The 15,727-nt window shown below is 37.2% G+C and overlaps 1 protein-coding gene across 3 annotated transcripts in view; it reads right to left on the bottom strand.

The window, feature by feature from the left end:
• Positions 1-15,727, bottom strand: part of ACE2 (angiotensin converting enzyme 2) — a 67,089-nt gene that overhangs the window by 32,680 nt on the left and 18,682 nt on the right. For all 3 annotated transcript variants that reach the window (XM_079123145.1, XM_079123143.1, XM_079123144.1), the window contains exons 3-8: positions 10,728-10,886; positions 8,469-8,562; positions 7,795-7,938; positions 5,071-5,183; positions 3,223-3,328; positions 47-144 (exon numbers count right to left, since the gene is read on the bottom strand). In XM_079123145.1, coding sequence (XP_078979271.1) covers positions 47-144; positions 3,223-3,328; positions 5,071-5,183; positions 7,795-7,938; positions 8,469-8,562; positions 10,728-10,886 — 714 coding nt within the window. The remainder of the gene's footprint in view (positions 1-46; positions 145-3,222; positions 3,329-5,070; positions 5,184-7,794; positions 7,939-8,468; positions 8,563-10,727; positions 10,887-15,727) is intronic.

Genomic DNA, 15,727 nt, shown 5'->3' with positions numbered 1-15,727 from the left:
AATGAAGAGGAGAATTTATATTATTTTTAAGACCTCTTCTTCTTACCTGGTTCATCATTGCATCAGTAACATCTATATTTGGTTTCTCTTGGAAGGGAACTGTCAAAGAGTATAGATTTGTCCAAAATCTACCCCACATATCACCTGTTGTTAAAAAAAGAATATGTTAATATATGACAAAGACAGCAGAAATATAGAACTGATTTTACATGGTGCATGAGGTTAGATTGGTAAGCAAGTCATATGTTATTTCTAAACAATCTAGTTTCTGTGCTTCCCTTTTTTAAAAAATATCTTTTAGTTGTCAGTGGACCTTTATTTTATTTTATTTATTTATTCTTTTGTGGTACTGGGGATTGAACCCAGGGCCTTGCCTTGTGAGGCAAGCACTCTACCACTGAGCTATATCCCCAGCCCTTTATTTTATTTTTATGTGGTGCTGAGAATCGAACCCAGTGCCTCACACATGCTAGGCAAGTGCTCTACCACTGAGCCACAACCCTAGTCCACCTGTGCTTCCCTTTCACTACTACTTTTTCACTTTTTTCTTTCTCTATTTAAACTTGCAATATTTCCTTCCTCTATCTCCTCTAAAAGGCTAAAATGGCAGGAGACTATGTGGTCAGGTAAAGCTTGTTAGGGAATCATCCCAGTTTCCCCTATCTGAAACTACTACTCAAATGCACAATTTATTAAATATATGGAACATCATAGTTACTATAAATTAAAAAGTGATTTTCATAATCTATCATTCATGGGACAAAACACTACAAATTAAACTATCAGTAATGCTTGGTATTGGATGCAACTGAGATCATATAAGATCATCATTCAAAAACTTCTACTAAGCAGTAACCAAATTTCATTTTTATTACCATAGTGGGTGACTTTTCAAGCATCCCCAACAATGTAAGGCTGGATTCCAAGGTCAGAGACACTAAAAGGGGAGATGGATCTAGAAAAATGTCATCCATGTAACAGCAAGATCAGAATCCTGGCACCAAAGATATGGGTCAACACAACTACATGAAGAGTACTCTAGAGGATTCATTTTTATTTTTATTTTATTTTTTAGTAGAGCCAGGCATGGTGGTGCACACCTGTAATCCCAGTGGCTGGGGTGGCTGAGGCAGGAGGATTACAAGTTCAAAGTCAGCCTCAACAAAAGTGAGGTGCTAAGCAACTCAGTGAAATCCTATCTCTAAATAAAATACAAAATAGGGCTGGGATGTGGCTCAGTGGTTAAGTGCCCTTGAGTTCAATCCCCGGTACCCCCCCATCTCAAAAAAAAAAAATTAGTAGAGATGAAAGTGAAGCCCTATACTCAGATTTTAGAGGAACACTTATTCACCACAGAAATACACATGTGACATCAGGATGAATCACGGTTCACAGTAAAAGACCCAACAAACACTGTGGCACAACTTCTAAAACACAAACAAGACTGTCAACTAAGTTGATAGGACTGGAGTATCTAGAACAAAGGCAGTCATACTCATTTTTTTCTTCATTGATCAAACCTCATCTGAAGTAACTGTTCATGCCAATTGAAGGGGGTATGTACAAAGTACAGCTCATCCAAAGGTGGATGAATATGAAATTTTAAGTGGAATTTTAAGGAATGGCTGAAAATTTGTGTAGGATATTTAACTTCAAAAAGTATATAATTGATGATAACATGAAAGTCATTAAAACATATTGAATACATACTCTTGTCCAGGTACCATGCTGTGTCTTATATGGTGATTGTTTACATCTATCTGGAAGGTCATCTTGTAAAATAAGAATTGACATATTCTGGGTAACCACATAGCATGGAAATAGTAATGATGAATGGAAGGCATTGGAGAACTGTTGATTCAATTCCATGTAACACAGAACTTTTTCTTTTTTTAATTTATTTTTATTGTAAACAAATGGGATACATGTTGTTTCTGTTTGTACATGAAGTAGAGGCACACCATTTGTGTAATCATACATCTATATAGGGTATTGTTGTTTGACTCATTCTGTTATTTTTTTCCTTCCCCCCACCCCTCCCACCTCTCTTTTCCCTCTATACAGTCCCTCCTTCCTCCATTCTTGTCCCACTCCCACCCCCCATTAAGTGTCATCATCCGCTTATCAGTGAGATCATTCCTCTTTTGGATTTTTGAGACTGGCTTATCTCACTTAACATGATATTCTCCAATTTCATCCATTTGCCTGCAAATGCCATAATTTTATCATTCTTTATAGCTGAGTAATATTCCATGGTATATATATATATATACCACAGTTTCTTTATCCATTCATCAGTTGAAGGACATCTAGGTTGGTTCCACAATCTGACTATTAGAACTTTCTTATAATTGGTGTCATGTAGCAATAGGTTATTGTACTTTGGAAGGCAGAAAGAGCCCCATCACACCAGATGGATTTAAGCAAATATTAAACTACTAAATAATGCCTGTCAAGGACATTGTAGAGAATTTATGTTTTACTTTAGGGTTAAAGTCTCCATGGGTCCTTTGTCCATATTCTCTCCTGCTAATAGAAATGAGATTTGACGATGGAGGAAAATGAACTACCAGAAACTTGACTTGACTATAGAAGGGATGGTATGTATGCCTGGCATGAAATTTTCAAATATTTCTATTTTATTTGGCCTTAGCTGCTTGGGCTGGAAAGAGGAGGATGGTCACTCTCCTTCATTCAGTACTCACATGAGTCCAAATCCAGTACTTTTCATCAAGACTTAATGGCATTATCTGGAATGAACTCATGAAGCTTTCGTCCAGAACATACTTTAATTGTAGAAAGCCTTTCTCTCACTCCTACCACTTCTAGCCTAACAAGATTTTCTTTTCTCTGACAATATAATAATAAACTCACAAACTCCATCTAAAAAGCTTATTCAACCAAAATGAATACTAAAAATTATTTTCCTCATTTCCACTCTCATTTTAACTTGGAATTCTTTTTCTACTTATCTTAAATAACTCCTTTATCCTTTGGATTATAGCCAACAATAATGATGTATAAAAATAGCAATATAATAGAGAATGATTTAAACTCAACTTTCTGTTAAAGAAAATGCTTTCAAAATGTGATCTCTATAATGTTCCTACAAGTACAGAATTGTTCAAAACTTTTATGTTGGATCTCACTCCAAAGACAATTTTGTTTGTAGAAATAACTAAGATGACAAGGAACACGCAAAAGATTCCTGAGGTTTCTTACCAAGCAAATGAGCAGGAAGGCATCCAGTTGGACTGATATAGGAAGGGTAGGTATCCATCAACTTTGCTCTCACGTAAGCATGAAGATGTTCATATAATGGTTTAATCTGAAAAGCCCAGGAAGAAAGTTTAAGACAAAGAGTAAGCAAATCAAATTTCTAACACTCAAAGCTAGAAATAAGAGCTTCATTACGTAAGTAGAATTTCCTAAATTATTTCTTCTTTTCTCCAATATTCTGGAATTTCAAAGCATTCCTTCTTTACAGGTATTGATGATGACTAGCCTTACCATATCAATCAATAAAAACACCTGGAAGAATGCAGATCTCAAAAAGATAACAGATAACCAAAGAACATTTCATTTTTAAATTGAGGTATAATTTACAGACCGTAAAATTCACCCATTTTCAGTCTATAGTTTTGTAAGTTTTAATAAATTAAAACTGCTGAGAAACTATCACCACCATCCAGTTTTCAAATATTTCCATTCCCACACACCAAATTTCCTTGTGCCTATTAGCAGCCAATTCCAATCTCGCCTCCAGATCCCAGTAATGACTGAAATTATTTCTGTCTCTATACTTTTGCCTCTTCTAGATATTTTATGTAAACAAAATCACATGTGATCTTTTATGTCTGACTCCCTTTGCCGAGAACGATGTTTAGGTTTATGCATATCGTTGTGTGTATCAGTAGTTCTTTCCATTTCATTACTGAGTAGTATTGCATTGTATGAAACTATTAGAGTCAGTTTATCCACTTACCAGTTAAAAGATGACTTGGTTATTTCCAGTTCGGTGCTATTATGAATAATGCTACCATGAACATTTGTGTATATCTTTCTTGGATATGTATATTTCATTTATCTCATATAGATACCTAAGATTGGAATGCCTAAGTCATATGGTAAGTGTACATATAACATTTTAAGAAATTGTCAAACTGTTTTCCAAAGTGACTGCCATTTTACATTTCTGCCAGAAATGGTATTGTCAATCTTTTTTGCCATAGCCATTCTGGCAGATGTGTAGATTTTGATCATGATTCTAGTTTGCATTTACCTAATAACTTCTTAACTTGTTTATTAGTCACTTGTGCAATTTCTTAGATCTTTTGCCTATTTCTTTTTTGGGGGTACTGTTTATTTTACTTCCATTTTTGATACTTCTACCCAACTATGGCTGTGACAGTAGATTCACATCAGAAGTTTGAAGGTACAGGGATAAAGAGGAGGCATAGGGGTCAAAATGAAGGAAGAGGGGCATACCAAGAAGTGTCCATGGGACACTTCTACTCACAGAACTCTCTTCCCTGGAAAAACTTCCTTAGTCAAGAAGAGGGAAAGGAGAAATACTAGGGAATGATATTGGTCAAATTAGATTGTTATATTGTGTGCATGTACAAATATGTAAAAATAAATCCCACCGTTATATACAACTATAATATACTAATAAAAATGTGAGAAAAAACTTCCTTAGTCAAAGGCTAATGAAATAATAGTATCAACTGTCCCTCAGAAAGGAGAAAACTCTACGGTTCTACTAACAAAGGAAGACGGTGCTAGCCACAAGTACCTCATAGAAACCATTCCCCATAATCTAAAAGATTATTCCTTCTTAAAAATTTTCCTTCGAATCTGTCTATTGGCAACTACTGATCAGTGAGCAAAAGGAGAAGTTAAGCAGAGCAATTCTGATCATGTATAGAGCCTGCCTTATTATTCTCAAAAATCATTTCAAGCTCTAATATTCCATAATTCTATGAGGCCTGGGAATGGCTGTCCACTATGTTAAAAACAACCCAGAAGGCCTTTGGCTAATTTTTCTGTGCACTGTGGTTCCTCGGTTACCTCTGCAAATGTACGTTCCACATCTTCAATCAACTGGTTGCGGTTATAGCCATAACCATCTGCTCCCTCTGCTTCATAATCTCCTCTCCAATAATCCCCATAGTCTTCATAATCTGGTTTTAAAAAGCAAAAGAAGAGAACATAAGTGAAAGAAAAGAGAGAAAATGGAGTTTGCATAGATTAGCTTGCTGAGAAGTTAAAAGAAATTTATAGATTTATCACATTTTTATTGCCCTTCCAAACATCAACTCAAAGGGATGGAAATGAATAACAACACTAGCTAATTCTGTTAAGCACTTGTTCTGTGTCAGGAGTTGAAATGTATTATCTTATTAATAAACACAAAAACTATAGGAGATTGCCATTATTATAACCCCCACTGTGCAGATGAACAGCCTGTGCTTATTTCTGAAATAAATTGTGTTGTATATATTTAAGGTATACACATGATGTTATGAGATACAGATACATATTAAAATGTTTATTATAGTGAAACAAATTAACATATCCAACATCTTGCATAGTTACCCTTTTTTTTTTCTCCTGTGGCAAAAGCAGCTATAATCTATTCATTTAGCAAAAATTCGGAATACAGTAAACTACATTAACTGCAGTGCTCACGTACATTAGATCTTTAGACTTACCGTATCCTGCTACCTTGTACCCTTTGACATACATCTCCCCATTTCCTCCTATCCCATCCCTTATAGCCATGATTTTATTCTCTTTCTCTGTATATTTGACCTTTTTGTTTTTTAGAGTCCACATACACATGAAACCATGCAGTATTTTTCTTCCTCTGTCAAGTTTATTTCATTTAGCATGATGTCCTCCAGGTTCATCCATGTTATAGCAAATGATAGAATTTCCCCCCTTTTAAGGCTGAATAACATTCTATTGTACATATGTTCCACAGTTTCTTATCCACTTGTCATCAGACAGATGGGCACCTTAGCTGTTCCCATTTCTTTTTTTTTAATTTTTATTTTTAGTTGTAAGTGGACAATAATAACTTTATCTTATTTATTTATTTATATGTGGTGCTGAGGATGGAACCCAGTGCCTCACACATGCTAGGCAAGCACTCTACCACTGAGCCACAACCCCAGCCCCCCCATTTATTTATTATTGTAAATAATGTACAATGAACATGGGAGTGCAAATATATTTTTGAGGTGATGATTTCATTTCCTTTGAGTATATCCCAATAAGAGGGATTGAAGGTCATATACATTTTTAATTTCTTTAGGAACCTTCATACTGTTTTCTATAATGGCCACACCAATCCACATTCTCACCAATGATCTATGCTTAGAGCAATGAAACCACTAATCCAAGGTCATGTAGCTGGTAAGGGACAGAAGCACACCCCTACTTTTCTAACCCTGGAACTTTACTCCCTAGGTCAGTTTATATCATTAGGTTTAAAACATGTAGATGTTTTTAGTTGTAGATGGACACAATACCTTTTTAAAATTTATTTTCATGTGGTGCTGAGGATTAAACCCAGTGCCTCAAATGTGATAGGCAAGTGCTCTACCACTGAGCTACAACCTCAGTCCATGGATCTCTAAGTCTTTTTAGTCTCATTTTGTTCAGGGTCTTATATTTTCAGATATGACCCTACTCATCTTAGACATTGTAACAGTGGGCCTGTGTTTGTTTGCAAATTATATGTATACACAGCACATCTTTCTGCTTCATTTAGAATCTAACCATCAGGAAAAACAAGCTTGTATTAGGGTATTAGCTAATAAAGTTTGCAAATATATTTTAATCATTTTTATTTTTACACATGCATTGGCAATGAATGATCAGAAAGATGAGGAAAGAAATAATTTGGATAGAAGGATATGCATGATAATAAAATTGATGATAAGCTACTGTCTTCAGCTTGCCTAAGGCAATGGAAGAAACTAATAACAATAAATGAAAAAAAAATTCTTACTCAACCCCAGGGGACAGTGAATTAGCAAAGCATAAAATTATTCATAACACCATGACTTCAGCTCATTATAAAGGTAGAAGAATAAGTTATGAGATATAGAAATTCCTTCCCAAGTTAATATTTTTATGACTACTTGATTCAAGTTATAACTACAACTGAAGAAAATAAAGGGTTTCCAGCTTAAACTAATCTGATTTTTTTTCTTTCTTAGTCACCACCCTGAGGTAGACATGTAAATGAGTTTTGAAAATGAACTGTGGCCAGGGCTGAGATTGTGCAGCGCTTGCCTAGCACACGTGAGACACTGGCTTTGATCCTCAGCACCATATATAAAACTAAACAAAACAAAGTTATTATTAAAAAATTCACTTAAAAAAAAAAGAAAGAAAATGAACTGTGGCCAGATGAGGGTTTATGTAAAGGACAGTGTCTCTGTCTCTCATTCTGTGTGAGAAATAGGATCCCAACTCAATCCCCTGATTCCCTCAGGAACCCTTGGGGGACTGAGACTTCCCTGGATAACTTATAATTAATAATTTCTGGATAATTAATTCATTTAAGACCTTGTAGTTGAATCTCATCCCTGAGCTGTTTAAACTACAGAGTTCCAGTGTACCTTTTTTCTTGCCCCAGTAGTTTCCTCTTGAGACAGATAACATGAATGATTTAGCAAATGACTGTCCATTTAGGGGCATCTTGATATCAAAGGTCACGCTTGATCATGAATTGGAAATAGTCCCATGGTCCCACAGAGATCTACAGTCCAGCAAACTTACCATTTGCTCTTGCCATCTCATTTTTCAGGACCACGTACTCTTCATATAACGGCCTCAGCTGCTTGCCAACCTCAGACCTCCAGCCTTCCCAAACCCAGAGCCTCTCATTATAGTCTGTGCTGTTTGCCATTATGTCATCCAAACCTGTTATCCCAAAGTCCCAAAGGAAAATAAACATGCTTTTGTAAAAAATTGTATTTGTAAACAATTATATGAACTTTAAAGAATTAAAAGATTGGCAGATGTCAAAGTCGTAAAGTTATTAAATGAAATCTTGTGATTAATTAACCTCCTTGCCTTTACTATAGATCCAAATTATGTTCACAGAGAAAAATACACCAGTTTAATAATTTGGTTACTGACAAATTACTTGAATGTGATAGAATTTATAATGAGAGTTTTTTTTTTTTTTTTTGCAGTACTGGGGATCGAACATCAGGGCCTTGTGCTTGTGAGGCAAGCACTCTACCAGCTGAGCTATCTCCCCAGCCCCTATAATGAGAGTTTTTAAAAGTTAAAATAGCATCTGTGGTGCTGAAACAGATTTGTAATCTTATCACCTTTGGGTTACCCATCTGAAAAGTGAAATGTCATTAGGTAAAATCAATCTCATTTTTAAAATTTGGGATAAAGAAAGCAAATTTCATAATCACCACTCAAAACTAATAGCCTACCTGGCTCAAGTAGTAGGCACTCTTGTGGTTTATTTGGGTTACACACTTTTCCGGTACTATAGATGGTGCTCATCATATTTAGAATTGTGTTCAACTGCAAATTGAAGATAACAAATAATGTTAGAAAAGGAAAATATGCTAAAGAAAATTGTAACTTAAAGATATCCTTTTAGTCATGTGGCTTTTTGATGCCTCGGAATGTAGCAATTCACTTCTTTTCCATGTATCTTCCTGTATGTAGGGGAGGAATACCTCATTTAATTTTCCTCACTGTCAATTAGAACATAATAAATGTATGAGGAATAACTGAAATAAACAGATCTACCAGAACCCCAGGAATGTTTTTCAATTCCATATACACAAATATGTGCAAGTTGAACAACAGTGGAGTAACAATGTTCATTGAGGGAAGTGGAGGACATGAGAAAGGCAGAGGTAAGCAGGAGCCAGATCATGAGGGACCATCTATGCCATAGTGACAAATTTGAACTCTGTTCTGTAGGTAAAAGAAAGAAAAGAAAACCATGTAAAGAAAGACATACTATACAAAGTGTGGCCCATGAATCAGTGCAAAGCAGCAAAAGGTCTGTTTCCACGCTGTGATAGGTACAGGAATTGAGAGAGAGCGAGAAAATGAACTTTAAAAAATTATTTGATATTTCCATGGCACCTAAGTAGGTAATTAATGAACTTAACCAAGTATTGATTTACAATGGATTGAAAATAAAGGAAGAAAGGAGGGAGAAAGGGAAGAGGTGGTTGGGACTGGGGAAGAAGGAAGGAAGGGAAGAGATGAGAGGGAGTGGGAGGGAGGGAGGGAGGAAGGAAAGAAAGAAGAGAGGAAGGAATGAAGGAAGGGAGGAAGGAAGAGAGGAAGGGAGGGAGGGACAGGTTCTCTCCCACAGATGATTTAAGAAGCACTGTATTAAAGGTCCTGTTTCTCCTTTTCCTAGTTTCCTCTCCCGTTATTCTTCCACTCTACTAGAGTCATTATCCTACAACAGTAAAGAGATAACCAGGCTTGAAACTTCCACAAAATCCCATAGTCCAAGAGAACAAACCTAAATTCTTTACCTTGCCACAAAACCCCTCATAGTCTCTTCTCTGCCTGCTTCCTCAACCTCCTTCCTCTTCACTGAACACATGCATCCTGGACTCTCCCTCTTTCCCAAACTTCAAGCTCTTACTTGCATTTAACCAGTTTTAAAATCTGGCTACATATTACAATTATTTGGGGATCTTTTAAAAACAGAATGTCCAAGTTCCACCCGGGCTAGACTATGCTGCCTAAGTTAAAATGGCCAAGGTTTCTCATGGCGTCCTTATGAAAACAATGGAGAAACATGGAATGGATAAGATAAAGTGGATTGATAACTAGTGGGATAATTGGATCCAAAGAATGCAGAATAATAAATATCAACTTGTAGAAATAAATACCATATGGTTTTATCTCTGCCCTTATCATGCATTTTTATTTTTATAAAAATGTCCTTGTTCCAAAGGACAAGTAACTGAGAAAGAAGACTTTGATGTTAAATAACTAAACATTTTAGATAAAAATATTTCAGTAGGTTATAACAGGGGTCTGCAAACTATGTTCTGCAGACCAAGTCCTGGCTGCTGCTTGTTTTTGTTATTTTTTGGAACACAGCCACATCCATTCATTTATATATTAGCTATGGCTGATTTCCTGCTACAATGGCAGAGCTGCCTAGTTGTGACACCAACAATATGGCCTGCAAAACCTAAAATAGTTACTATTTGTTCCTTTACAAAAAAAACTTTGCCAATTCCTGGGCTAGAGGAATGGAATGAGGGATGTTATTGGAACAGGGATGAATATAGGCTTTCTCGAATTTGGACAAACTATCTAAGAAAACAAAATTTTGAAGTGCCATTTGAGGGCAACGTTGGTGGAAGAGATTTGGAGACTCCACTGACATTGAGGTTGTTGTGAGTCAACCATGGCATTTGGCTATCAAAAAAACAAAACAATCTAATATGGTCCTAGACTGCCTTAGCAGGTATAGATCATAGGGTGCAGAATGTCATATTCCTGCTCACTTCTGTGCAGATCATAACCCAGCGTCTTCTTCCACCCTCTAAAAGATTCCAGTTTGGATAATAAATTATAGTCACCTGACCTTTGTAATGTCAGCATTACTATCTTTGCAGATGAAGGAAGCATCCATGGGTGACATTAATATTTCTCAAACATTTCAACTCCTGGGGGCAGTACTGAAATGTTCCCGAACATACCTGTTTCTGTTTATCGGTGGAGAGCACCGAGGACCCACTTTGCTGAAGTGCCTGCAATTGACGCTTGACTGTGAGATTCTGAATTTGTTGTAGGGGATACGTTTTAGCAAGCTTTGACTGTTCTTCATAAAAGGCAGACCATTTGGCCCCAGCCTCATTCTGAAATGGTAAAAAATAAAATTGAAGTTGGAAGAGCACTGATTAAATAGATAAAGCAGAAGATATGGTCCAGAGAACATCTGGTGAAACATATACTATTTCCTGAGTGGCTTAGTCCTCTACTTTGCTGAAGGTCAAGGTCAGGTTAAAAGTGATCAGGCCACTCTTGGTCACTCTCTCTTTCTGGCCCAGTGCCTAGTTTTCCCAAGGGTCCTGTCCCCAGAACTGGAAGTAAATTCTCACAGATAATACACACTGTGAGGCCTTGGAATTTATGGCCTTAGTGCAGTGACGTGGGCGAGTTGGCTAAGGATTCAAGGATGAATGCTTTTAAAGGAGAACTGAGTAGAGCTCAGAGTGGACATAGTGGGAACATAGTCCCTCATGACCATGGGAACCAAGAGGAATGAGAACCAGATCACAGTAAGCTCCTAGGTGCCATGACTTAGCACAGAGATTCTGACCTCAAGTTGTGATCCCAAAAGAAGACTTCACAGGACATGACCATTTGGTAGCCATGGAAATTTTCTACCAGCAGAAGAAATCAACAAGCAGGTCATGATGCCAGGACACGCTTGTTTCTCCTCCCCCCATCTTGAATATCAATAGGAAAGTGGACTTCTCCAGACTTTTCTTGCAGTCTTCTCCCAATAAACAAATTCATTTCCACTTATCAAAGATTAAAATGAACAACTACTTTGTATATCATACTGCCCTAGACCATACAAAAGAGGTAGCTGAGGCTGGCTTTGAACCTGCCATCCTCCTGCCTCAGCCTCCTGAATTGCTGGGATTACAGTATGTACCACTGTGCCCAGCCTCATTTAAACTTTTAATAACCCTGTGAGATAGAAAATCATGGCATCTACATTTTTATATGTGTAGGAAGGGGCTTAGAGAAATAGTGAAGCTGCCAATCAATTGCCAGCATTCAATTTAGGGCCCTTGTGGCAAACAGACTCCAAGATGGCTCCCATAATCCCTCTCTCTGGTGGGCACAACCTTGTGCAATCTCCTTCTCTTAAGAGCAGACCTGAGACTTGCTTCTAGCCAACCATGTACAGCAAGGTGACAGGATATATATATTTACATCACAAAAGATTATAAGTTTTATCTGGCTAGAAGACTCCCTTGTTGACTTTGATGCAGCAAGAAGCCATAATATGAGTTGTCCTGTGGAAAGGGCCACATGGGAAGCAATCGAAGATGGCTTCTAACATTCTGCAATAAACCAAGGACCTTAGTTCAGCAGCATACAAAGATCTGAAAGTTAACACTAACCACACTGGCTTGGAAGTGGATCTCTCTCACCTCAAGCCTCAGAGGAGACCCTGACTCTAGCTACCACCTTGAATATGACCTTATGAGAATTAAAAAAAGAAGATCCATCAAAACCGTGCCTGGGCTCCTGACCCATGAAAACTGTGGGATAATACATGTGTGTTGTTTTAAGCCACTAAGCTTGTGGTAACTTTACTATAATAGATAACTAGAACAGATCCCAAAGGCAGAACTCCAGGCATGATGGCACTTTCCAGGCCAAGGAATTTTACTTTTATCCTGTATCAGGCAGTCACTGAGAAGCTTTAAGCAGGCATGTGACATGATGGAAATGGTGCACGAGTCACAGTAATGGACCAAACAAGAGAAAATAGTGGCAGTGAAAATGGAATTTTTCTTTTTTCCTGCAGTGCTGGGGATTGAACCCAGGGCCTTGTGCTTGTGAAGCAAGTGCTCTGTCAACTGAGCTATATCTCCAGCCCTAACTTTTGTCTTTATTGAACATCTGCAACCCCTCAGGAACTGCTTCTCAGTTACTCTTCACATACACCAACTTTAAAAAAAAATTTTTTTTAAATATTTTTTTTAGTTTCAATGGATATTTATTTATTTATATGCAGTGCTGAGGATTGAACCCAGGGCCTCACACATGCTAGGCAAGTGTTCCACCTCTGAGCCACAACCCCAGCCCCACATAGGACAACTTTTTGAAGGAGTTGTCATCATCCCCACTTCAGAAATGAGGGAAACGAGACACAGAGCAGGTAAACAACTCTTCTTAGGTCATACGGCTAGTAATTGAAAGGACCAGGGCACCAACCCAGGTGTATTTACCTCCAAAGCTAATGCTCTGAACCACTGTCCTATCAATTGTATTTGACACATTCTAGTTTTCTCTCTAACATGCAGGAGTGGGAGGAAGTGAACAGAGGAAAGAAGAGTTTGGTCTAAGAATACTGGTTTATCAATCTCTACCTTTCTTCATCCTGTTCAGGATCATTTACTATTATTTAAAATTCTTGGTAAAACTTTGATGCCAAATTATAATTTTATTGTTGATCTATTTTGGAAACAACTCACAACTCCCCCAAATGCTTCATTCTTCCAGTATTTTTTATTTTACTGCGTGTGGGTACTTTGAGGCTGATTTGATTTTGTCACTACTACTATACAAGTGTTATACTTTATATTACCAAAAAATTACTTCACATTGCCTTGCATTTTGGCCTCTGAGAATATACTGTTCCTTCCCAAGCTATTCTTTTTAATATTATTTATACCTTATTCCATATCCTCACCTTAAGTCTCCTAAGCCTTAATAAAACAGATTGGCTGGAATGCAGAGAATGGAAGTCAGTTCATATATACTATTCAGATTGTTTAGATAATGGTCAACAGCTCTATGTAGTTTTTGGACCCGAATAATGGATGAAATGAAACACAGTATGCTAGTTTACATAAATCCAGGACTTGAGAGAAACTATTACAGATAAAATAGGTGACATTCCACACTATCCCTGTGCAAGGCAGGAGAGAAGCAACTAAAACAGAAAAATTCTCCACAGCCATGCCTGGGAGTTTGGGGACAAGACACACATTGTTCATCTAGTACCTTGGAACCTAACAAGCTTGGAGGAAAACCTCTACACTTGAGTTCCATATGCTGGCCCAGATCAGGCCCTCAAGGCCACATCAGGTTCAAAAGATGAAAGTTGCATAGATTACATTTTAAGTATATCCCCCAAACTGGAATTTTTTTTTTAAAACTTCTTCTTTTAAAAAATATTTTTAGTTGTAAATGGACACAATACATTTATTTCATTTATTTATTTTCATGTGGTGCTGTGTACCTCACATGTGCTAGGCAAGTGCTCTATCACGGAGCTACAACCCCAGCCCAAACTGGCTTGCTTTTTTTTTTTTTTTTTTGGTACTGAGAATTGAACCCAGGGGCCCTTAAATACTGAGCCACATGCCCAGCTCTTCTTTATATATTATTTAGAGACAGTTTCTCCCTGAGTTGCTTAGGGCCTTGGTAAGTTGCTGAGGCTGGTTTTTGAACTCATGATCCTCCTATCTCAGCCACCAGAGCCACTGGGATTACAGACCTACTTTAATGTGCCCAGCTCCAAACTGGCATGTTTTTAAAAACACTTATTCAACAGTAATATAACTTATGAATATGAATCCCACTACTCCACCTTAGGATTCAAAAAATTTTTTTGTATTTTAGATGGGAGGTTTAGTAGTTAACACTTACAAACATTTTTTTGTTTTTCTGTATTTTATCTATGGAGGGAAAAGTGCTCAGCCCTGAATTCCATTTTACTTGCATTACAGTGATCTTTCCTCACTCCTATGCTCGTGTGTGGGTATTATGGGTACACTGAAGCATGGAACAGACCTGTTAGAGATAAGGATTAAGTTAACCTTTTTTTCCTTGAGTACAGAATAGTGGTTTTGAATGACCCTGCTCTGCGGTGCATGGTGGTGCATGCTTGTAATCCCAGCAACCCAGGAGGCTGAGATAGGAGGATTGCAAGTTCAAAGCCAGCCTCAGCAACTTAGTGAGACTCTGTCTCAAAATAAAAAAAAATAAACAGGCCTGGGAATGTAGTTTAGTGGTAAAGCATCCCTGGGTTAGATCTCCAGTACCCCCCCCCCAAAAAAAAAGGTGTGGCCCCCAGCTTCTGATAACTAAGAAATATTTATGAAGTGTTCTTAGAGATCTTCCAGACTCCAGTGAGGCAGTCTTAAACATGCACTCCAGCTGCATGGACAGAAGTTTGGAGCGGCTGTAGCTGGTACCACCAAATACTAAAACAGTGAACCAGGGTGCATCTGCTAGCAATGGAATCTTGTTCTCTTTAGGGAAAAAAATGGTCCATGGACCACCTATGTTGCTGGAGAACTTCCGGCTTTGCTATTAAAAATCAAGTGTGTCTTTTCTAAAGTTGCTTTTAAGGAGGTCCTGATTTCTCCATACAGCAAGCACTAGGTTTATCTTTGTGCAACTTTAGGTCAGGATTGAGGTGCACTAACAAAATATTTTGGTTATCTTTCTATTTGCTTAAACTCCTACTATTATTTACTCCATTTCATCTTCATAACTAGGTTTCTGATTTAGCTTTTACTAATGTTCTGATTAATGAACTTGCTAATTTCCCATATTTGTAACCTTTTGGGAAGATTTACAAAGAATTCTATCTAAAAACAACAACGATATAGTTACAAAGAAGGGGCAGCACATAAAAATATCATTTTACTGAGAAGTTAATTATAGTTTAACTAATGAATATTCAATCTGTATTTGCTGTAAGGCAAGGGGGAAATTTATTGTGTAGCATGTGATAAGAGTTTGGTATTTAATTTTCACTGAATTTCTGAACTACTTGGAAACCTGCTTTGTTCAAACCAGATGTTTTCATTTATTAATTGCTGAACGAACCTATTAGTACATAAGCACAGATAACAAATAGAAAAATTATCTTTTCAATAAAACATGTCCAACTGTCCAGAGAGTGGTGATATTTTCAGCTTGTTAAAGTGATAGCGACCTT

Source organism: Sciurus vulgaris (genome assembly GCF_902686455.1).
Source record: "Sciurus vulgaris genome assembly, chromosome: X".
Classification (NCBI taxonomy): Eukaryota; Metazoa; Chordata; class Mammalia; order Rodentia; family Sciuridae; genus Sciurus; species Sciurus vulgaris.
Note: the sequence above shows the minus strand (reverse complement) of the source record. Positions and strands in the feature narration are given on the sequence as shown.